Source organism: Tympanuchus pallidicinctus, unplaced genomic scaffold (assembly GCF_026119805.1).
Source record: "Tympanuchus pallidicinctus isolate F22 unplaced genomic scaffold, pur_lepc_1.0 scaffold5, whole genome shotgun sequence".
Classification (NCBI taxonomy): Eukaryota; Metazoa; Chordata; class Aves; order Galliformes; family Phasianidae; genus Tympanuchus; species Tympanuchus pallidicinctus.
In genome coordinates this window covers 47937811-47963512 of record NW_026294769.1, presented here as the reverse complement: position 1 = coordinate 47963512, position 25702 = coordinate 47937811, and the positions used below count along the sequence as shown (strand labels likewise).

Genomic DNA, 25702 nt, shown 5'->3' with positions numbered 1-25702 from the left:
GGCATTCTCTGGCATTCCATATAGTATTGTTAATCATTACAAGAAAGCAAGAAAGAAATGTCAGCCCACGAGGCTGCAGAGAACAGTCAGAAGGTTCCTGCTACTACCTTGATTTCTACAATTTTCCTAGCTGTTAATAGTTTCTGCCTTTCAGAGGCCACCATATATTATCTCATTCTCTTTCATTAGAACCTGATGATTTTCATTCGTCTCAGTGGTGTGAGCTACAGATTTATGTAATCTTCTGGAACACTGTTGAATATCTGGAGTTGTTTCTGATGTCAAAGTATCACCCTAAGTTGAGTAATTTCTTCCTTTTAGCTGGAGATCAGCACATGCTGACTGCCTGTCTTATGATGAAGGAAGCTATTTTCTGCTTCTTCACATGCCTTACTTTTAAGAGAATATATCCTCCTAATATTGTTGGCCTTCTTGACTTCACATTTCCTTTTTGGCTCTTTTGCTTCTATCTTATGTTAGGAACTTTGTGCTTTGATCAAGAAGATGAAGAGAAACACTCTACTACAAGACACTAAGTTAAATACACAGAAAATCCAATACAGTACTCCGTGTCCATTGACTTCTAGGATATTGTTTTACTTGAGGGAAGCAAAGAATAGAAAAATATCCAAATGCAACAAACAGAACAAAGACACAGGTCAGGGCACAGACACACAGCAGTTTAGCACGAGACTACTGCTGAGGCAAGACAAACTTAGACAAAGGTCAACTTGTATTACTGTGCTCAGTTTCAGCAGCAGCTCTCAGTCTTTGCTTTGTGAAAACATCACAGATGTTTCTGAAACATTGCATATAAACATAAAGCACACCTGGAAATCTTCACTGTTTTGCTGAGGAAGCCATACATGCAGTGAATTTCCAGCTTAACCACTTCAGTTGTCACTTCCTTCTTTGAGACACCAGAAAATTCCATCAGCTATGTGTATGAAATCTAACTCGTCAGGACCTGCCACTCATACCAACTTACGTTTCTTCCACCTGAAACTTTAAAACCATGGGGGGGGGGAAACCAACATGACAAAAGTTATGAAAACAATTAAGCAATTGTTTTCATGGTAAACTTTTGGTTAAAATGATAGCTTGATGAAATCATTGTTTGTGCTTGCTGGTATCTTACAATAAAAGCTTTTTGAAGCTCATGGTGCTGAAGTATATAGCTATCAGGGTGATTAATCTTTTTATATTGCTGTTTGTATTTGCTTTACGTTTAAGCTGGTTCACATGAAACTTACAGGTTCACAGGATGCTTACAGGTGCCACAGGAAAAAAGCAATAACAACAACAAGAATGAGTACAGAGAGCCATCAGAGTTCAAGTAAAAAAGTAAGCACTTATACTTTTGGGGATAAAGAACACAAACAGCCTTTTACTCTACTAAAATTTTCTGTGCCATTTTCCATCAAAGAAAGATGTATCTGAATGCATGAAGGCCTCCATCTTTGCTTTAGAAACAAAGGAAAGTGAGAAATAGAAGGAAGAAAGAGAAAATAAAGAGGAATGGCTGAAATTATTTTGTCCCATAACAGAGAAGACTTTGGAAGAAGGAAAATGCACTGAAATAATAATTAAAAAAAAAGCAGTGAAGTAAAATAAGGAAAAAGCCAACACTTTAATATACTGCATTACTTATTCTATTATTACGTTTTCCCGTGACAATTTATCGATGGAGTTTCATGGATCATCAATAAAGTAACACTATATAAATCCCCAGAATCTTATTTCCTTCTGGAGTTAGTGCTAAATTGGTGCTAACTTGTCATTTATGACAAAAGGGCAACCAGTTTCTTTGCTCAATTGAATACCCAATTCAGGAACATCAAGATAAACAAATTAATAAATAATTAGTTTCAAGGTAACAGTATTTTCAAAGCAAATGGACAACTTCTGTTACCAAGAAGATAAAGCATTTGACAGCTAATAAGACAGCAAGGCATTCAACTTTCAAACAAGAAAAGGTGAGAGTTTATATTACACTGATGAACCACAAGCATACTGCTGGCTGTTTTTTTATTAACATTAATGAATGAGCTCATAATACTGATCAGAAGTGGTGGTGGTGGTTTTTTTTTGATTTGTTTAGGGTTTTTTTTTCTTTTTCTTTTTCTTTTTTGTTGTTTTTTTTGTTGTTTTTTTTTTGTTCACACACGTCACAAAAAGATTTCATGTGACAAACACCATGATACATACGGCAGAAACAAACAGCTGTGGCCACAAATATGTTTTGTTAACTGATGATTAATATATTCAGGAAGCAATCACACCATTCATTAGTAAAAGTTTACAAACATTAAAAAGTGCGTAACATTTGAAACCAACAACAACACAAAAATATATATAATATATATAATATATATAAAGAAAGTGACATCACCTCCCATTAAGAAAAGATCTTTCCACTTTGTGATTAGTGCTTATGTGATTGCCATGGTTTACTAGTCAGTCATTGTCCTTACTCACCTTAATCACACTGAGGTGTAACTGCCCTATCCTGCATTGTTTGGCCTCATGTACGGCCTTGTCTACTGGGGCTGATGTGGGAAGGAAACCAATCAACACAGCTACTGCAGAATAGGTTATGGAAAAGCTATCCCAGTACTTCAATGAATGCTCACTTTGGACTGCCATTTTGGAATAGCTGAAATGCAAAAAATCCAGTATTTTGGGTGCTAGATTACAGCTCTCTCACTTCTGTTTCCACAGGTTGGGCCAAAAGGCTGCTGCAGCAGCTTTTAGCGTTTGGCTGTGCCCAGTGCATCATAAACATGCTACTGGCTGTGTAAACTCGATGGCCTGATCAACTGAGGCAAAGCCAAGGTCTAAATGAAATAATGAAATCTCCTGGTTGGATCCACTTCATGATCCACTACTTGGACTATCCCGCAATCTGAAAATCACTCTAGATAGATAATTGGCAATTACCTATGCCAGTTATTTTCCCATGTGTAAACAAGACCCATCTTTAACAATGTGAACCAGACAAATCTCTAGCACCATGGAATTTGTTTGAATTTTAACCCATAAAAGGTAATAAATGTATTCTTAAAACTACCGTAACGATAAAATACTTGGACTAACATTTTAAAAAAATAGCTTGGAGAAAGATTAAGAAATGGGGAGAAAAATTAGAAAATGGGAAAGAACAACATCAAAGATTCACTTTGAGTCTCTGATATGCAACTAACTACAGGCAAGTGGCAAAAATGTACCAAGGACACAAAACACGCCAAAGTATTCACATTAATGAATCGTTTTGAAGGCTCATCTAGTAACAAATTAGAGTGTTTCTGAGTCATTTAGGTTTAGGCATAACCAATTTAGCAGTTGACGTTTTAAAACGATCATGTGCACATCACCACATTATGCAAAAAACCAGCCCTTTCAAAACGCGTGGTAGAAAAATTCACAGTAACAGAAATATTCTTCATAAGCAGTTGAGAAGGGGCAGTGTAGAGCATCTAAGTTGTACAATACAAAAACCATTGTAAGTAACAGAGCTGTAAAACAGATGCAAGTTCTAAAAACAGTGCTTTCTTTACAGTTCTTTTAATGGGCGAACACTTTGGCCAGAGAACTTTAAACTCTGAGGATCACACAAGCCTTTGCTTAAGATACACAATTAGATCCTCTAATGTTTCAAAGGCCATTTGCTACAAGATTAACCTGTTTGTTCTACTTTCTAGAAGTGTTCCCATCAAGTAGTCATTACGAAGGGATTCATCTGATGACACTATCCCACAAAACATTACATGTTCAACCATTGCTAATGACAGAGGTAGAGAAAATTCTGTCTTCTGCCACAGCTTGTACCCTCATTTTTAGCATTGTTCCAGCAGTTTCTAGCAGGTTCCAGTAGTGAAGACACATGCACTTTCCTTTCCACCAGCTTGCTCATGGAAACAAATTTGTTCCAGCATGCTCTTGTAGTCTGAAAACATCCAGCAGCTGCTCCAGTCGGTCAAAGTCAGATGTCAGCTTTCTTGCTTTGCTGCCTCCCCTTGGGCCTCCCCGGTTTGCTCGCTTGGATTTCGTTGTGCATCTCCTTCTCCTTCTGTAAGATACAACAAAAGAATGAGTGATCTACCTTAGACCAAAAAAGTCTTGCTTGTAGAACCCTAACTCTTCTTCCACTAATCACAAGAACAAAGTAAAAAGAAACTGAAATGGAACACATATCTTGCATTACATATAACACATTTAATTGCTAAAACAGCAAGACTGCGTCTCAAAGGACCATCAGCAACAAATTCCTTGCTGCATAAGCCACTATCATTTCAAATACACACCTGAAATAGTTATAAATGACAAAAGTTAAAAATAATTGTGCTTTTTTGACAATTTACTGTTGATACTATGACAATAGATAAGAAAAACCTCATCACACCAATTCTGAACAGAGATTAATAAAAAGAGGTGCAGCTTCAAGAGATGCAGTAGTTTGTTAAAGCTGTATTCATTCTTTGCATTCATTTTCAGTGCCATGTCCCAAGGCTGTCAGCCCAGCTGTCTCACTGCAAACCACAAAACCATTTGAAGAATAGAAGGCATCTTACAATGACACAGTGAGCAGACACCTCAAAGCCTGTCTAAAGAAAGCTTAGAGGTGCCTTGATAATGGTCTTTAAGTACCTATATGCAAAGCATTATATTGCTTCCTATCTTCTGCCTAACGATTAAAGACCTAACACGTTCAGATGATTAAAAGCTAAGTCCTAATAAGAAAGAAGTTCCTGAATGCTGGTGTAATTATGTAGAGAAATACTGTTAGGACATAGGACATACCTTGTATCTTGTAAGGATTCTGAATCATTTGTTTTAGACTGGCAGTAATTAAGAGAAGACAATTCTAAAGCCTAAGATGCAAAGAAGTTGAACTAGTTTTAAGTCTATACCTTATTTTGTAGGTCACCCCACTATTTAAAGTCATTAAAATAAAGGCAGAATTCTCAAGGCAGATATTTATTGTTACCTCATTTTAAACCACACTGTACATCTGTAGCCTTATTTCTGTATATGGAGATAAACAATGTAAATACCTTCTCTTTTCTACATAGGAGAAATAGCATAGTGGTAATGGAAAAAAAAAATCTTTGCACTGTGAAGAACACTGCAAAGTGCTTAGTTTGATAGCTGTGTTTTGTGCATGGACTGTATTTCTGCAGAAAAAATGCCTCAGAATTGTGATAATTATGAAATTCAACCTGATGAAAAGTTGTATGGAAAGCTGATTACCCTCAAAATGTTTGCTGTTTGCTACAGACTGAGTTAGAAGTAAGAATTTGCTTTGCAATCCACCTTCTCAGAAAACACTCCTTATTTTTCACGTTTATTTCCCACATCACAAAGGATTCTAGTTCATCTATAGGCTGTTACTTCCTACTCTACAGAAATCCCTTTTGCCTGAGTTGTGTAAGCATTTTCTACAAAGCTTTCAACGTTTGTTCTGATACTGTGTAAGAACAGACGAGTGTAATTTCATTTTTGTTTCTTTTTTTTTTCCCTTTTTGCCACTATCCATACTGACAATTAAAAAAAACAACAGGATTCTTTGTTAAAAAAAGACAAAACTAATGAGAAAAATATTTGTACTTATTTGCAAATCTGAGAAAATTCACTCCAGACATTTTTTTATCTAAACATTAAATGTAGTGCACAAGAATACTGAGAATGAGCATTAAGGTTCTAATATACTACTTCTTCAGTGAAGAAAAGCTCAGAAGTGAGCTCTCATAAACTCACTGAAAAACTCATGAGCCTACATCTGCTTAATCTATAATACACTTTTGTGGTACTACAAACTTGTTCTTCTGCTGACAGACTTCCCCTACCAAAAGCCTTCCAACACATTTATGGAAATAATTTTTTGCCTAGGTTCTGAGAATATTCAAAACTTGTCTAAGCATACTCTGGAGCTATTCCTTCTGCAACATGATTGCTATAAGCTGTTAAAAGAAAGAGTTGCAATTTTTACGTAGTGTTTTGATTCAATTAGGTAGTATTCAATAAAAAACGATCCTTGAAGCCATAATACAGTAGCTAAGCCAGCAAAAGCTATTAGTTTTGCCAATATCCAGTTTTTAACTTAAATTCCTCTTAGAATACTACAGGCTCTTCAGGGTCTGTTAGTGGTCACAGTGGTTACATCTTAAACATTTCTATCATGATCCAAAATAATTTTTAATGACAAACTTCTACAGTCAGTCCTCCATTCCAGTGCTGTATAACCTGCCTGGATGCCTACCTGTGCGACCTGCTGTAGGGAACCTGCTTTGGCAGGGGGTTGGACACGATGATCCCTGGAGGTCCCTTCCAACCCCTGCAATTCTGTGATTCTGTGATTACTTTTACATCTGCACTATCTTCATTTTTGTAGATAGTTGGACGCAACTCTCACAAGGAAGCTTCCTTCTCATTCCTGCACTGAAGTACATTCTTTGGCAGATATGTTTTGGTAGATATGTTTTGATATGCTAGATATGCTCTGAATATGTTTTGGTAGCTAAGAATATTAGAAAGTTGTTAACTTACTATGGACAAAAAAGACTGTAACTGTAGTTTTGAAAGGACTATTATACAGTCACTACACATATTACACATGATTATGCAGTCAACTCTTGGTTATGTGTAATTAATTGGCTTATCAATGAGGGGATTAACCAGCACTCACTTCAGGTATCAAGTCGGGCATGAGAGAAAATCTGTCGTCATGGAAGAAGGCTTCACCATCTATTGCTGTTCAAAGCTGCTCCTGTTCTTTGCGAGAAGTGTGTCTACATGCTTTTCAAAATGAATGTACTAAGTATGCTTGGATAGCTTAATTTACATATATTTGATAATAATTTTACTCTTTTTTTGCTTCATTTGCATCATCCTACTTTGCTGTTACTCTATACTGTAAAAAGGAGTTGTACTTGCATTTTTGCAAGATGCATATGGTTTTGTAGTAAGAGAAAAAAAAAAAAAGCACAAACTTGGTGTATGTGTTTGTATAACTAGGCATTACTTAGAATAAATAACCTTCAAAGAAATAAGATGTAACTCCTAAACATTTGCATTTCTCTTAACATCTATTTATGCTGCAAATCTACATCCTGTGAGCACCAGCATATTCTACACTGAAACTGGGGATGCAAAATATTTTCTTATCTTTTCTTCAGTTTGGAAAGACAGGATATGATAACACTGTAATACTCATAGGAATGATAATACAGTATATATTCCAGTATTTTTGGTTTGGAGGTTTTTGTCCAGCACCACAGTGAACTAATAACAAAAGTATATTTTCATTGTATCCAATTCAAACTGCATGCCCAAAGAAGTATGCTACCATTTCTGTAGGTCTACCACCTAAGGAAATTTTATAAGCAACTCTGTATACCCCTGAATTATGTATTAACATTTAGGAGAATGGTTATTTAAGCCATTTTCGTTGCTACAGTGTTAACTGCATGTGCAAAATGCACACTGACGTATATTACAAGTACAAAGTCACGCTCTTTTTATAGTTCACAAAAGAACATAGTTCTAGCTTAGAAGCACTCCAACAGCTAACTGAAAGGTAGGAATCATGTATATTTTCTAAATAGACGGATCAGACAAGATCAGTGTAAATTTGAGACTGAAGAAACAAAGCAGGAAGGAAGGCTGGCACGATGCATTTCAAATACCTGTCCAACATTTTAGGCATATCCCCACTTTAAAATAAATAGACCCCTACACACATGCTCATGTATTATAATTCTTTTTTGATGGAAAAAAAATTAAGAGCCCTGTGCAATTAGAAGTGCATGCTTCTAAAAGCCAGTTATGCCCAAAGGTGGCAATAGCAGAAGCAGTGACTCAGGATTAAGTTAGTTTGTGAAAGTCAATAAAGAGCACTACAACCACTGCAATTTTGTATGCCAGATCTGATTGTCCAGTGAAGAAATTGTCTCTCTGAGCACTTGCCTAGCTCTGAGAAAAATATTTTCACAAAAGAGGAGAGCTGCTTATCGACAGCTCGCTTTTTGCTGCATCTGTTTCCTTCTGCTACTAAAATAAGCATAAATCTCCTTTCCTGAAACCCAAAAAGGCCTTCTGAATATTACTAAGATCAATTCACTAATTCCCACCTAAGTGACCAAAAAAAACCATATAAACCATGTTACTGTTTTTATTTAATGTAAGGCCCTTCACTGTATACACTGACTCTCCTTTCACTCACTTGAAGGTGCAAAACCAGCTAAAATTTTGGATAGCATTAGCAGCAGGAGTAAGGTTTAGGACTGCATTAGTGCTAATCACCTTGAAAGAAGGAGAAAGCACCATCAGAAAGGGGAAGAGATGACTCATCTGGAAACAAAGATTCAAATGAAAGAAACAATGCATCATTATTTCTCTGTCCTCTGGTATCTGAAAGCAAAACTAAACCTCCACAAACTTTTAAGCAAACATATGGTCTCTCCTTCCAGCTACAGATTGAAGAGATTCCTTTTAAAGGATACTATTAATAAGCTGGGTCCTTAATAAATACTTTACTATAAAAAAATTCATCTTCAACTAGCAAGCATTCACTGCAGAAAGTTCTTTCTTATTTGCAAACAAGTATCCTTCCCTTTTATGAAATCTGTGTTTTTACTGCAGGCAATATCTGCTTATCCTAGTTTCAGGAAAAAAAAAGTTTCTGAAGGACTTTTTTCTTATGAAATTTTAATTCATATGTTAAAATACCAAAAAGCACTCACCTGCTTTATTTATATCCAACTCTGATAGCTTTAAGGCCAGTTCACTAGAGTTCCCACCTGGAGAGGACACAAGTATGTCGTGTAGTGCATTTCTTCTACCTGTTCTTCCTGAAGCAATAAAGTCTGCATATGTAGATTCCACATCAGTCATTGCTAACAAATATCCACATAGCAGTACCTGGGTGAGAGAAAACACCAGCACTTAGAAGACCAGTGGAACAGATGATGCTATGGAAGCAGAACAGAAGAACTAAAGGGCTCTCAATGAGCAGAGGACTGGGTGTGTAGCTAAAGGAGATACTTCAATCTTTAAATCTGGAGAAATTAGAGCAGAAACATAATGGTATGCAGAAGAAAAACAAAAACACAAACCAAAACCCAAAACAAAACAAAAAAACCAAAAAATGGTGAGGATTTTATGCGATTTGTATTCAACAATATTTTAAACAACTTCATTTACCATACTTCATGAAGTGCTACTGAGCACCTTCTAAGAGCAATGACCTCAGCAACATAATTTCTTTATAAAGCTGTTTCTGCTTTTAATATTAGCTGGAAAGTAGGAGGAAGGTAGGGCGTGGAACAAAATTCTTTTCTGCACAAAAAACAGAGCACAAGGATTAAGAAAGTACAAACTGGTAACACTATGTGCTCATGCATAGGCTCTGATATGTTTTGTGCATTTGCTTTTCCTCTAGTATGGTTAATTTTGGCTTTGTATATGGACTCTTCTAATTTATTTTGGTGCTGAAACAACACCAAAGTGAATGCATTACCAAAAAGTCACTGAAGTGGAGTCAAGTTAACAGAGGGCAAGAGCTGAACTATAATGAACAACTTAAAAAGCTATCTGCAAGCGAGATATAGCTCAGAATTCTTTTTCAATGGAAAAGAAGTTATTTTTCATATCACTATGGAATATGAGATGATATACTTTACTATAAAGTTTGCCAACTTGGAAACTTGTATTTTAACCTCAGCAAGAGAAAGATTTGCATTTTTGCTGGACTGTCTGCCACAGCTTTAACCTGATGGGTTACAACTTTCTTTTGCTGATACCATTTTTACTGTAGTTCTATTTGTACTGAGGCTTTCTGCAAAAAAACAAACAAACAAACAACAACAAAAAAAACCCCAACAGATCAACACGCTTTAAATGTAACTTCTCTCACATTTTATGTCTAGATGTAGGAGGACGATCAGGAAAGCTTTCTGGTAGAGCAGTACTCTGAAAAAAAGCAGCACTGGGGAACCACCACACAGCCACAGTACCCCCAAAGCTATATGCTTCCTTCAGTTCTAAGCTGCTCTTCTTGGGCTTTACGTACTGCAAAGAGAGAATGTGGCCAGAAGAGGTAGGTTTAGCTGTTATTACTGGAGTAGCTGTATCTCTACATTTGCACACAGTGTACAAATGCTTTTAACCAGTTCCTACTATATACAGTTGCTGGATGGTGAGGAAGCCCCTACTAAGAGCAGCAAAAGATTCCGTTTTTTATCTCTTTAAGTAAAAGGAAAACAAAACTCATTTCATATAAACTCTTTATAGGTATGTAAGACAAGAGCCAACTCATTCCTACACTGAATAATCTTCACAAATTCCATCCATTCATCTTCATCCCAGCCCTCACCTCCACAACTTCAGCCAGCTGTATGGGGGGGTACATGTAAGTTGCCTGAGAAGCCAAAAGAGGGTTCTAAACCATATTTTATCAAGACTAAATATAACTGTATCAAGTATCACTGCAAGACTGACGTATTTGAAAAAGTTCAGGGCTATCAAGCTTGGTGTCTCATGCCAAATGCTGGATGGCTGACATGGTAATTTTACTCCTACGAACAACCACTATGAAACAAGAAACTGCGTTAAAAAAAAATAATAATAAATTTAAAACCTAACAACAAACACCCAAGGAATGGAAGGGGTCAGCACTGCCTGAAAGCCTGCCTGACACGCATAAATGGTGCTGTGCCCCACAATCAACTAATAGTACTATATTAATACTAATGCCTTCATGAGCACATGCACATTTCTTCCTGTGCAGTGCTCCCTTCTTGAAGCACCCCAAGAATACTGAAGCAAATGAGAAATCTACCAGTTGCTCTTTCCCAGAGGTGCAGTTGTTTCAGTACCAAATATTTCAACAATGGGGTAATGAAGCATATAAAATGCAAAAGTGAAAACAAACAGTGAAGACCTGTTCACCGACAAATATCATCTGGCAAGATCAGAATACAAAATGTCTGAAATGAAACTTTCTGCAGTTACTGTTTGCTTGTGCCTGCAGAAAAAGTACAAGATCTAAGTAATATATGTACAACTTGGATTTTGTCACTAGTTTAGTGTCAGTCCAAAGTCATCATAGGTATCACTCTAGCCAAGCTGTTGATTTTGCTTAGTGCAGGTGAAGAGAAAATAGAACCAAACCAACCAACCAAAACCACCATAGAAGAATATTGTTTTATTACTTTGGAAACTGCAAATCAGTGCATCAGGAATAGAATAAGGAGAGCAGTCCATGACTGAGATGGTACAAGCTATTTGTCTATAAGGCTAGCAGAACAAGGACTGCTCTACTCCAAGTACAAATCCCTGGACTTGCATGCACTGCACTCCCTGGACTTGCACTCCACAGATTACACTTCTGTGAGATTATCATCTTCATGAAACACTCCATAAAACAGAAAACACCAAGGGAATTCTCAGGCTTAACTTAATTTTAGCTAGGAAACAAGTTATAAAGCCATACCAAAATGTACTTGCAGAGAATTTTAAAGGCTCATTTTCTATGGGCTCAATATGGCATTACTAGCAACAACCAGAACAGAAAAAGAATGTTACCAAACACACATTTATTAACACTTCCAAGTTTTCCTGTCTGCATCTTCTTTTAAATGTCAAACACCATTCTGTTATGCACTGGCATTATCCTGAGACATTACAGTATAAATATGGAACTCCACTGACATCACCTGAGAGCTCCTCTTCCAGTGACTGCCACAGTGCCCATCAGCCTCGAATAAAGTCACCGAATCAGTCATTAAGGTATTACCATTCACTTCTCTTCATTCTCTATGGAACAAATTGAGTTTGAGAATACTTCTGTGAACCATAATTTCAATTTTCTGATTTCATTAACAGATACTCTTGCAGAAAATGTTGTGGTCCCGGTCTTCTTTCTACCATTTCCCACATTTTCCCACATGCTATGAAACTGAAAAATGAAGGCTGAAATCCTCACTGCTTCTGCCAACTGAATCAGCAAACTAGAGGAAGCAGAAGCAAGAAGAAAGCAGTTGTGTCAGAATAAGGACAAATGAAACCTGGTGCTGCGGAACTGGATACCAAGGTAAGTTGTAAGATATCATCTCACCACAGAATAGTAGAATGGCTTGGGTTGGAAAGGATCTCAGCAGCCATCTAGTTCTAACCCCCTTGCCACGTGCATGATTGCCATCTGAAGGCATCCCCAGCATAGAGCCATTTTGCTTGATAAAAGGTTAGAACATCAACTGCAGCACTGGGGATTTTCATAAAGCCACTTTCCTCAGCTTCCTAGTTTCATTAAACTTCTCAAAATGCATGAAAGAATTAAATTTCTTTTACATTTCAACTCCTTACTCTGTATGGAGGTTGTGTTCAAAATTACTTTCAGGCTCTTAAAGAATTACAGAGGATGACGATAGGGAGGAAGGTAAACAGATACAGCATGATCACAGGAGACTTTGCAGTCTTGGATTTTAGCCCACGTAATATGACATCTTTGTTATTATAAATGACTATCTCAGATAACACATAATGCTACACCTGCAAAAGGTCTGCTTTTATACCCTATGAAACCGAAGTTGTACTGTAAGCATTGTGAGGACTAGAATTAGTATTCAGAGAACTCAGAAGGAGAAAAATATGACAGGAACAGCATTATAAAGTATTATGAAAGAATCAGCATTGGTGTTTTTAAAAAGCTCCCTGAATACTTCTTGGCCTATGCAATACAACTTCTGTTAAATTTTCCACCTCCAATTTCTTGAGATAACTGTCAAATTTATACTCTTTTCCTTCTTCTACATACTTGGATTCTACTGAAAAATAATAGTAAAAGTCCAACATTTAGTGATGGCTTTCATAAAAGAAATTCCAGTTTGATGAGATTTCACAACTCAGTGAAAGAAATTTAACACAAAGATACTGCTATCAAGAGTTCAGAAGTGAAAGTACATGAAGTTCGTGACATACCAACATAAATTAAAATCAGCGTCTCTGCAGGTCACGGGCTAGAAGAACCCTGAATTGTTGAATTTAACGTTTTCAAGAGATTAATTACCTAAAAGAACTCCAAAACCCTGTAATAAAAAATATCAATTTGCAACAATGTTTTATTTTAAAACGGATGACAGAGAGAAAGAATGAGCATTTGATACACGGCTTGTCTACAAGATTTGACATATGCTACCTGCTAGTAAAGGAGAGCTGCAATTTTCTTGGTGAAGATGCAGTGTATGTTTAAGAGGCACAATCCTTCAATGTTTACTTCCCTTCTTTCTTCACACATGCTTAATAATAAGGTTGAATTAAAGGATTTTTAGGTAAAACTCTCCCAGGCTTTGGCTGCTAAATGTTGTATCACAATCAGCACATTATTTAAAGAGAATTATCTATGTTCAGCTTTCATAAAGGAACAACAAAAAAAACCCCAAAAAACTAGAACTTGTCATTTAATAACATGTCTGTTTTAGATATGTATAATTATGCTTGTGAGATAAATTTTGGTTTCAAATCCAGCCTTAACTTAGAGACAGGACAGGAAGGCGAAAGCTCTATTCCACAGCTACCCGTACACTTAGATTTCCATCTAATGCATGGACTGCTATGTTGGAAGCAAATGAAATAGAGCAGCAACTTGATAAAAGTAAGCTTTTTCCACAAGAGATTGTATCTATCATGCTAAGAAACAGTACTGTTTTTGCACAGACGCAGTTGAACAATAAGACAAAAATATCTTACTGGAATTTACTGGGTAAATCAACTGATAAACCATGAAACACAATAAACGAAATTATCATCCCAGACTTTTTTAACCAGAAAAAATGAAAAGTTGTTTTAACCTGTATTAAAAAAGCATTATGAAGGCACATGTTCCTAAGCTCATAACTTTTATGAAGAAATCATTCAAAAAATAGTTAATGTGTTTCCCTTCTAAAGTAAGTGCTGTTTTAGTATATTCTGACTAACGAGATCTACAGAACTAAAAGGCAAAGATTTAAATATTTTAACTATGCTTAACCACAATTGACTATGCTTTTGACCACAAAGATTTGGACTCTCATTTACCACTTAATTTTAGTTCAGTATTCCTTTCTACAAAAACACGGTAGGTACACCAGGACATTTAGTAAAAAGGAAAAAAAAACAAAAACAAAGTCATGGGTTTTGCTCATGAAGTATCCCTGTCTTCCTTATTCAGGATTCATGCTGCAAACAAGTTATTTCTCTCAGACAGTTCTGTCAACAAGTGCCAGCCACTGCATCAGGGCTGGGAATAATAAAGCCAAGTTGCTGGGGATAAGGATCAGAGGAAGGCCAACAAGACTGACATCCTGGTGGGATCCTGTTACAGATCACCAAAACAGGATGAGGACAAGAGATTCTACATGCAACTAGCAGAAGTCACGTAATCACCAGCCCTCATTCTCATGGAACAACTTCCCTGATACATGCTGGAAATACAATACACTCCAAGGGAAGCAGTCTAGGAGGTTCCCAGAGTGTGTGAAGGATGACTACCTGATGCAGCTGGTAAGACAGCCTAATAGGGGACCTCCCCTGCTAGATCTGCTGTTCACAGAGGACTGATGGGAGATGTTGTGGTCATGAGCTGTCTTGGGCAGAGAGGCTACAAAATGGTACAGTTCTCAATCATTAGTGAAGTTAGGAGGGAGCTCAGCAAAACTGTTACCTTGGACTTCTGGAGGGCAGACTATATAGGACACTGATAGGGAAGGTCCCTTGGGAATCAGTCCTGATGGACAAAGTTGCTAGCATTCACAGGGAGAAAATCATAAAAGCTAAAGCCCATTGTGAGCTCAACCCTGCCACTGTGATAGAGGACAACAAAAAAATGTTTTTACAAACATATTAACAGTAAGAGGAAGGCCAAGGAAAATCTCCATTCTTTACTGGATGTGGTAAGAATAAGGGATAAGGAAAAGGCTGAAGTTCTCAGTGTCTTCTTACATTTGGCTTTAATGGTCAGACCAGTTACCCATGGGGTACAATCATAGAATCATAGAATCACCAAGGTTGGAAAAGACCCACAAGATCACCCAGTCCAACCGTTCACCTATTCCCAATAGCTCCCACTAAACCATGTCCCTCAACACAACATCCAGTTTTTCCTTGAACACCCCCAGGGTCGGTGATTCCACCACCTCCCTGGGCAGTCCGTTCCAGTGCCTGACCACCCTTTCTGAAAAGTAATACTTCCTCATGTCCAGCCTGAATCTCCCCTGCCGTAGCCATCATACTACTTCAGCCTTGGGTACTCAGACTCCTGATGTGGAATTCTGGGGTGGAGAGCGGAATAAATCCCCCATGGTACAGGTGGAAAAAGTTAGGGGCTTGCTACTCTGCCTGGACTGCCAGAAGTCCATGGGGCCAAACAGGATCCACCTGAGGATACTGAGGGGGATGTCAAACACGATTGCCAAGCTACTCTGCACCATCTAACAGCAGTCCTGACCAAATGGGAAGGTTCCTGATGACTGAAGACTTCTAATATGACTTCCATCTATAAAAGGGTTGAAAGGAGAATCAGAGGAACTATAGGCCTGTCAGCCTGACCTCGGTTCTAGGAAAGGTATGGAGTAGATCATCTTGGGTGCGATCACACAGCATGTGTGGGACAACCAGGGAATCAGGCCCAGCCAGCAAAGGTTTGTTAAAGGGAGGTCCTGCTTGAACAATCTCATCTCCTTCTATGACTATTTTGATTTTCCTTCTCTAGAACAGTTTCCACTATTTACTGTTGGGCCAAGTTCTAAAATAGTTATGGCCTACAATTCATTTCCAGGCAATACTCCTATCACATTCCACATTCTGACAATTTGATTGATACAACATCTACAACATCAGCTTGCAGATAACATAAGAATTTCAAAGAGGAAAATACATAGTTAGACCAGAAAAAAGAAAATGCCTAAATACTACTATAATGACAGCATTTACTGATCCTTTTTTATAGCATTTTACAGCATTTATAGCATTTACTATATACTGATCCTCTGTGGACAGGGGGGTGCATCAGCACTCTCATGAGGTTTCTCCCAGACCTATCTGCTCTGATTCTTCTGTGTTTCATTACAGTGTGTAGTCTAGCTATCATGTAGGCAAGGTATACAAAAGCTCCAAAGTTCAGCTATTTTGAAATTCTTCCTTAGTGTTCAGAAGGCAACTGTCTTTCTGTCTTTCCAAGGCATTTTCCTCCATTTTTTAATTGTAACCTACTAGACAGATGCAACATTGTATCATTAATCTTTTCAGCAGGTTCTGTTGCAATAGCTTGACTTCTGCATGTGACTACTTTTCAAAATCATGATTCACCATCAAAGTATTCATTGCAGCATCCAGAACAGAAGAACTTATTGCTGTATCTTCTTGGGCAATGAAAAAGTAGCAATGGAAGGAAGGGAAGCCTTCTTTTTGGATACCAAAATGATGAACAGCTCCATGTTACCAGATTTTAAATATTGGCTCCTTTATTTGCTCTTAATAAGAAATGGGAAAAGCAGAGTTGCAATGTGCTTCTGTTGAGATTTCACATTTTACATGCAGGCTTAGAGTTTGCCAAGAATACACCCAATGACACTGTACTTCTCAGTATTTGCTAAGATACATACCATGGGCCAGCTTGGAAACCTGTGAATGTGAGACAAGTAGCTGTTTAATAACAGCCTTTTTGTGCCACAGTACCTTACTCAATATTTCATTCATAATATATTTGGTCAACTTCTGGCTCATCAATAAAAAAATCCAACACCTCCACTCATTTTGTTTTCTTTTGCAGCCATTTAACATCTACTTTACATCTGAATTAGTTTTTCCAGCCACCAGATTTTCTATCTTTCTTTTAATGGCTACCATGAAGCTATTAAAAAAAAAAAAAAAAAAGCACAGTTTATCTGACAGCACTTCAGCTCTGGATTTAACAGCAGTTCAATTTATTATCTCTCACATGATAAATTCACATTCTGCACTGCATATCATTTCACTTCAGTTTGTCTTCATCTCAGCCTTACATTTTTTCGAGGTTTCCATCCTTTTTGCATTCCGTTCCCATGTGTACTCTGACTGCTTTAGAGTCTAAGGACTGCCTGGCTCTGTTGCTATGCAACAGCATAGCCTACTTAAGGCTTCCTGAAATAATCCTCTCAAACGCCCTTTTTTTAGACTTGTTTCCAGCAGGAATACTTTACTGTTTCATTATAATGGACCACCGATACTATTATCACAAGATTAGACCGCGGTCACCTGGAGAGTCTGGGTACCCAGATGACAAAAACAAGGTTACTGCATGTACCTCTGGCACTGAAACAGGAAGACATAAACCTCAAATACTGCTATATTCTGGCTAGATATTCTCTAGGTGTAGGAAAGTCATGTATTGCATTACTAGGGGAAAGTTTTTACCACTAAGGGAAAAAAACAAAACCACAAACCTCTACTTAACTTAAAATAAGCCACCAGAAAGAAAAGCAAAAGACAACCAACTAACCAACCAACAAAACAAAACCAAACCCCAAACCAACCAATCCTGCAAAAACCTCCACTTATCTGAATTAAACTTTAAATTTAATATAACCAAGAGAAGAAACCTGTATGCAAATATACCAAGTTGCCATTCATTATAACATACGTGGATTTCAGAATTCCCTAGGGCAAGACCTCGCTTCTTTAAAATCACACGCTGGATGTCATGAACTTGAGGTGACTTTGTGCTGCCCTTTAGAAGCCGTCCTGTGACATTCAGTCCTTCCAGCCTCAAACTGCAATTTTCTCATTATGACCTTCTAGTGCTGCTGCTGCTGCGAGGGCAGACCAACGTGTTTTGTTTTCTTATTGCTGGCTCATTTGGGAAGCTTCAGTTAATTTATTTCTGTAACAATATGCAGAGTAATATAAACACAAGGCTCTTGTTAAAGCATCAGTCAGTCAACCCAAGAGGGTCAAATGTCTCACTGTGCGCCAGGCAGAAGGGACAAAGGAAGGTCTAGTAATACAAAGGAGATTTTAATGAAAGGAAATATCTTACGTCATCCTCTTTTTTTTTCCTGTCCATTTTAGCATGCTCAGCAGCAGTTATGTCTATAGAGAGCAATGCATCCAGCACTGAGGTAAAAAGAGAAAAGATGTTTCCCAGACCCAGAGAAAGCAGACACAAGGCTTGAATTAAGGCCCCCTCAGAAGCACATCTGCCCACACACTTTTAAAGGGAAAACGGGAACATAACAGCAATTTTATTTTGTTCACAAAATCCAAAGTCTTTGAAATGATTTTTTCTTTTAAAAGAAGCATTGTCATACAATACACACTTTATGTTCATGCCAAGAAATGTTTTTCAGCCAACCTAGTACAAATTTTCTGCGATCCAAGCTCCAATTCTAGCTCACAGCACAGTCAGAGCACTTGCTGAGTACTAAGAAATGCTAAAAAAATAAAAGCACAAGAATTTGAACACGTAATTCTTACATACATGCATAAAAACAGTAACATGTAATGAACTGCAATCCATGTTTTCTGGATATGAGCTAAGGCATCCATATGCAGGCACAAGCAGAGATCAAAGACCTTCACGCTTCACAAAGTTCCCAAGGAAGGAATTCATGTTGTCAGACCACATGAATACTTTCACACCAAACCTAAGGCCCTCCCTCTTTTTATCTACCTGTTTGTGTACTGTGGATGATGAAAGAAGTACCAGCTGTCTTCTTACAGTAAGAATGTATGTGTGGGTAGAATATTTTCTAAGTCTTTCAGTTCTGAAATCCTGGCAAAGGGAAAAGAACTCCTGAGAATAAGAATCACCCACAGGTGTGAGTTTCTGGGCATCATATTTTCATCAAAAATCAGGTGCCAGAATAACTTCAGAGAAAGAAGGTAACTATGTGTATGAGTTGGTGTTGCTCCACATCTAAAGCATCAGGGAAACACACATACAGTTCTTTAAGTCACTACAAAAGAGCTGCCTCACATTGTAAAAGACCTGATTTAGAAATAAAGAGAATAAAATAGAGAAAATGAGAACCAATGTTGAAAAAGGGCATATAGGCAGACTGTGATAAGGAAGCATATAAAAATAAATCTAAGTGGACTTTAAAACTGAGCAGGAAGAAACAATCAACATGAAGTCTCTCTTGGCAACTAAAGACAACTTTTACCACCATTATTTCTCTTTGTAAAGACCTTGGGATGCTGATAACCAGCCTTGAGCCTCTCTCATCCTAACCTAGTGTCCATCTTTAGAACTAGATGAATATGGGAAGTGCTACAACACCAGAGGAAAGTAGCAGAAGGAGAATTTCCTAAACAAAGTTTGAATTGTATTATCAAAGCTTTTCTGTGTCAGTATGGACAAGTATTAGTAGTTTTGTAAGTGAACTGTTTCCTGTACTTTAACTGTTAGGAAGTTCACATAAGGTAGGTTTCCCTTTTTGCTTATAACAATGCTTGTAGCGCTCACTCTCCTTTCACCTTCACAGCCAAGAGTCATCACAGCCCTTTAAAAGAGTTGACTGAACTGCAGGCAAATCGTAGAAACTGCTGTCATCCCCAGGTGATGGCAATTCTGCCAAGCCCTCCCAGCTATGCAGCACTACAGTAAAAGTAAGAAAAGAAACTGTAGGGAAATATGATAATAGGGAGATTTTTACCTGCTGTCAAGAGTGAAAGGGTAACTATACACATGCTGGTCTATTCTCCCTGATCTGTACATCAACAGCTTACGTCCAGCTTTCTGACTGGCAGACACTATAGTCCATGGCTAGGAGGGACTTCAGTGTCCAACTGTTTTTCCATGCAGTAATGAGGAAAGAAAAAAAGGAAGATGCACTTCAAATATAATATTTTGAAGTATGTATAGGGTTTATATGGCAAGGTTTTGGTAGCAGAGATCTGTAGGGATAGTCTCCATGAGCAGCTGCTCCATGTCAGATCAGAGCCAGCTCCAGCTGCTCCCAAAGGGACCCACTGCTGCCAGAGCTGAGCCATGAGAGATGCTTGGTGTGCTCTGGGAGAGCAGATTTAAGAGAGGGGAAATCTGCTTTGCAACAGCAGTTGGAAGAGAAGAGTGAGAAACGTGAGACAAACAGCTCTGCAGCCACCAAGGTCACTGCAGAAAGAGGGCCCCACGGTATGAAGCCATGTTTGAGCAGTGCTTGGAGAGCTGCAGTCTGTGTGAAGGCCACACGGGATCAGCTGGGGAAGGATGGCATCTGTGGGAGGGATCCATGAGGAGCAGAGTGACAGGAGCAGCAAAGACAAAATGCTATGGACTGACTGCAGCCCTGGTCTGCGAGGGGATAAAAGATGGTGAATGGAAGGAAGGTGTTTTCAGTTTGCTTTTAGTTTTCTCACTGCTCTAGACTGTTATTAATTAGCAATAATTGCCTGTGTGACATACTTTGTCCCTTCTTAAAAAAGAAGGCAGAGGAAGTGTGAGTAAAAAGCGAGAGAAACAGCACAGGAAATGCTAATGTCAAAGAAGAAGGAAGGGGAGGTTGTGCTGCAGGCACCAGAGATGCCCACTTTTCCCAGGAGTGGCTGTTAGTAGCTTGGTCAGTGGGTTCAGCAGATGGAGCCAGCTGGCACTGAGGCTGTACAACGCAGGGCAGCCCCCAGCCTCTCCTCACAGGACACCAATGCAGCCACCCTATTGCCAATACTCTGACACCAGCACGCTCATCAGCAGAATTCATGTTTATCACAAGATACTATGCAGATCTAAATGGCCAAGAGAAGCAGTTAATAGCTGTTCCAGTGCATTTTTCAAACTTTACCAGCTTGCTGAAACTGCTCTGCTGTCACTTTCTTTCTTCTTCAGACTAGGAAATCACAGGCACGTGATAACCTCGTTTGTCACATGTCCCTGATACCATGTAACTGATACACGACAGTCTCATTCCAAGTGAAGGCTGTGTGTCAACTATGCTAATAGCATGAGCAGTGGATAAGGCATTATCGTCTACACAGCAGTCTGTAACATCATAGACCAGGATATTCTCTATGTTCTCAGCGACTGTGATCCTTGTAGCCGTGATTTCTATAAACAACAAAAGCAATGTGATTTTCCCAACACTGAGGCCCATTTTTTTTTTTTACATGAGAAAAGATGAGGACTCTTTTCTCTGTTATTTTAAATAACTTAAACATAAGATTAGTCTTGACATTTTTAGGTTTCTGTACCAGAAGAAAGGTGGAGGAGGAGTACATATCAGCTTTTCAAGCCTATAAGCAGCTTCCAAGAAAGCATTCACTATAGTAACAAAATTGAGTTCTTTTTTTAAAAAAAAATCACACCACATTTTTCTGCTGGATTCTGTCAGAAGAGCAAGAAGGGCCAACGATGCAAGCATGCTGCATGGAGTGACATTATGGCTTGTAAGCTAAGCTTTGGTTAGTTTGTTTAAAATGCAAATAGTCCACAAGTGCAATAAGTTAAAAAAAAATCTAACAGGGTAAGAACTGAAAACAACAAACAAAAATACAGTTGCCCATACACAAGAAGTGTGCCAAGTTCAGGATAATGACTGGTACACAGAGGCTCATTTTCAGCTTCATGTGGCCAAAAGGAGACATTACGAAGGATTTTAAGCTCCAGAGATGAGTAAGAACCAGCCTTTACAAAAATATCTTAGAGTAAGCAGTGAAATAAAATGGCAAACCCCAATCTTTTAAATCTTTTGAAAATTCAATTTATTGTAACGTTGAAATGTAGGACAGTACCCATGAAATTTGGGTTTATTTCAAGATGTGTTGACGTTGATGAAAACTCCGTAATTTGAGTCAGAAATTCACCTACCCTGTTAAAAAATTAAAGGAGAAAGACATTTTTCTCTCTGCTGTGAGGCAATTGATGCCCACATTTTCTGACCACACTGAATTAAAAACGTCAGTGAATAAGTGCTTCATAGGCAACCTTTAGGTAAGTAAATTTTAACTGATTTTTTTTCCTACCCTTACTTTGAAAAAATATGTCCATCACCTCAACCTTAGACCTCCCACCTACAGCCTCCTCATGAACTGACAGAAACAGCACCAATGTGTCCACACAAACAGCACAGACATTCGTGCAACACAGAAATCCATATTTATGCCTTCCTCATAGATCGAGATGAAATCAGAGGTCAACTGAAAATGGAAAGATGTCTTCATTCAGAAAAAGCTTTTCAGTCCAGTCTTGCCTTCATATGACAGTTCATGGATATAGCCTGCTCAGCCTCAATGTCTGTCTAAAATATTTATTTCCAAAATATCCCTCCTATTCCCAAGCAGTTTTGTTAAAGCACTGTTGTGCATATCTAAGCCTGACATCCAGAATCAGACAGTATTTTTCCCCTTTCAAATTTGCCTTTCTTGCTGCTCAGCACCCTACAGGGATTATTCAAATATCACTACTTGAATATATACATAAAGAAAAATTAATATATTAAATTCCATTATTAACTGTTAAATGTATTTTGTTAAGAGTTGTTAAGAGTACCTGAAACACAGGAAAAATATTCAAGAATCTGTAAAGCTGGAGCGAAATTGAAATCTCTGCTTCTTCTGCTCTTCTACATGGAACAGAGCTGAATCCACATGCCTCAGCACGTGTCCACTCCTTTCCACAGAGCTAGTTTATATGACATCATCACTTGAACAATCCTCTGTATCCCAACGACAGTGATCTACATGTGCCAGTACATTTTTGGGGAAAAATCTTTTAGTCATTTGACTCACAGGCCATATTAGTAAACTTATCTGTAAGCTCAAGGGGAATTTGGCTATTTACTTAAAACTCCACATTAAATAATGCAATGATTTCTGAGGTCTGTTAAAGCTATTTTCAGGTGAATAATTCTCCTGCTTGGTAAACCTCAGTATACTGTTTAAGGAGCTATCAGTGCTGATGGGTTCAACAGAAAGTGAAAGCAAACAATCCAACTTTCCCTACCAAAAATTAAATACAATGGAATTCTTTTCTTTAAGAATATAAAACTAGATCGTAGAGAGTGAGAGTAAAGGTGCTCAGTCTCCAGGTCTGATGATCAGAAGACGGTATTATTAGAACATAAGATTAAAGTGAAGAGCTATGCCATCCTTGGGATAAAAAACAGCACAGAATACAACAGACACCATACACACTTTAGGAATATAACAATAAAGAAGGGAATTTATTAAAAAAAAAAAAAAAAAAAAAAAAAAAAAAAAAGCAAACAAAGCCCCAAACCCTGGAAAACAAACCAGAAAACCACGACCACCACCACAAGAAACCACATCATGGTCCCAGGGAAAACAAACAAACTGCAATTCTCATATTCTCAATACTACCTAATCCCAAACAAATACATCACAAAGCCTATTTGAGACACTTGCAATTGACTTTCTAGTTAACTGCTAACTTGAAAGATAAAAAAAACCCACACTGGGAAAATAAGAGTATAACAGAAAAACTTCTGTAAGTTAAAGAAAACATACTACCACCTCTGATTTGAGGCAAATATAGCTGGTGATCACATTGCCAACACAAACTGTTTCAGTCCGATTATTAAGCATGTAATCAAATATTCCCATGAGCTCCACTAACACTGCATAAACTTTCTATGAAACTGCAAAGCATCACATCTTTCAGATGCTATGACAGGAGCAATCAAGTACTGCACAGCTAACTCTTACCACTCCGAGACAATGTTTGCTCTGCTCGGCTTTATATTAGGCTTTCTTCTGCACTTCTTCCTATTAATCTTTGGGCACTCTAAACCAACAAGAATAGAGTAAAGGAGCTCTACAAACAGAATTACACCTGATACTAGAGAATGGTCTTAGAGGTCAAAGGCTGTTAAGATACGTGCAGAAGAATAAGTAGCTTTTACTCAGCTTGTATAATTCACTGAGAAGACTATTCTGAGTATACTTTTCCTTAAAGCAGAGACAAAAACATGATACTGCAAGGCCATTTCTATATGCCATGACTGAGCCCCAAAAGCAGGGGTGATTAGGTAATATCAAATAAATCAGCACAGAATCAAGTAGTCATATTCCTATACTAACTTTGTTACAAAGAAGGAAGAATTATAAACAAGTAAAAGCAAAGTATGAAGTGAGTAGTACAGGACAATTAGACTAGAAATCTGTGCTTTATGTAAAGCAACTTCTTCATATTCTGATGCTAAGGACAATACCAGCAAATATATCTTCTTTTCTGATTTTTCCAGAATTTTTCACTAGCTATCCCTAACAAGCTGTGCAGAAAGCCTTCAGGAGTTGTTGAAAGTAAATACCCCTAAGGAAAAGAAACTATGAAGTTCAGAACAATGTTGGCAACATTCACAATTATAAAATGCCACCATGTTCTACAGTTCTTGCTTGATTTCTGTTGTTTCTTGCCCTACACCAGCACAGTTTGAATGCTGAATTATAAACAGTTATTAAGTGTACTCAAATTTAGATCTCAAGATTGCTTCAGTCTTCAGATTACAGCATGTGATGGAGCTTTTCTTGAATATATTCTATGTGGGTGGGTTTGACAGAAGAGCAAGTTTAGCTTGCAGTTCTTGTTGGCACATACCTATTTGTATTTTTCTGCATTAGAATAAGATATGTTAAATAATTACAAACTCAATAATGCATAAATTTGGGAAAGGTTAGTTAGTTTGCTGCTCATTGTCTTAGTGGAAATTTCACTTTACAAGTCAACCAGGGACATACATGTACAGCCAGGTCCCACAGTGATTATGGACAACTCCTATCATTGTTCACTTACTCTTATCATAGAGCTACATACAGTTTGGAAATGTCTTCTTGGATCAATCACAGAATCACAGAATAGCCAGGGTTGGAAGGGATCATGAATCTCCAACCCCCCTGCCACATGCAGGGCCACCAACCTCCCCATTTAATACTAGACCAGGCTGCCCAGGGCCCCATCCAACCTGGCCTTGAACACCTCCAGGGATGGGGCATCCACAGCCTCTCTGGGCAGCCTGTTCCAGCACTTCACCACTCTCTCTGTAACGATTTTCCCCCTGACATCCAACCTAAATCTTCCCTCCCTCAACTTAAAACCATTTCCCTTTGTCTTGCTGTTATCTACCCTTTCAAAGAGTTGATTCCCCTCTTGTTTCTAGGCTCTTTTCAGGTACTGAAAGGCTGCAATGAGGTCACCCTGCAAGCCCAGCTCCCTCAATCTGTCTTCGTAAGGGAGGTGCTGATCATCTTTGTTAGGATCATCAAGAACCCAGTCTCAACAAAAGAACTGTAAAAGCACGGGGTACTGGTCTGCATACACATTGCTTAATCCATGATGAGTGAGTTCAAAAAGTTGTTACTATTATCAACATCATGTCAATGAAATAAAGCCCCCATTTACACATAACTGAGTCTTATTAAGATGATTTCCTGAAATTAGTTTGGTGTGCTCTAGAGCTGCTTGATCCTGATGCATACTTAACCAATCAAATATTTTATTTTTGGTCACCTCTAAACAGGTTTATAAAACCAGATTACAGCTCTATTTGCTGGAGGATAACAGCTGAGGTTTAGAATGAAGTTGATACTCCTTTCTATCCTGCTACAATACAAACTGCTAACATTACAGGCCAAAGCCACTAATCTACAAAGGATTAATCTATAACACTAAACCACAAAGGATGAGAGCTCTGACTTCTCACAAGGCAATCCGTTCTCTCAGCCTGTGGTCTCAGGCAAT

The 25702-nt window shown here is 38.1% G+C and overlaps 1 protein-coding gene across 4 annotated transcripts in view; it reads right to left on the bottom strand.

Moving 5' to 3' along the window:
* Positions 1-572: 572 nt before the first annotated feature.
* PKIA (cAMP-dependent protein kinase inhibitor alpha) overlaps positions 573-25702 on the bottom strand; it is a 39416-nt gene continuing 14286 nt past the window's right edge. For 3 of the 4 annotated variants that reach the window (XM_052704031.1, XM_052704030.1, XM_052704028.1), the window contains exons 2-3: positions 8742-8919; positions 573-4069 (exon numbers count right to left, since the gene is read on the bottom strand). In XM_052704031.1, coding sequence (XP_052559991.1) covers positions 3990-4069; positions 8742-8892 — 231 coding nt within the window. In that variant the 5' untranslated portion in view covers positions 8893-8919 and the 3' untranslated portion in view covers positions 573-3989. Of the gene's footprint in view, positions 4070-8741; positions 8920-9913; positions 10056-25702 lie in introns of those variants that run through there. The other variant, XM_052704029.1, reaches the window with a different exon arrangement.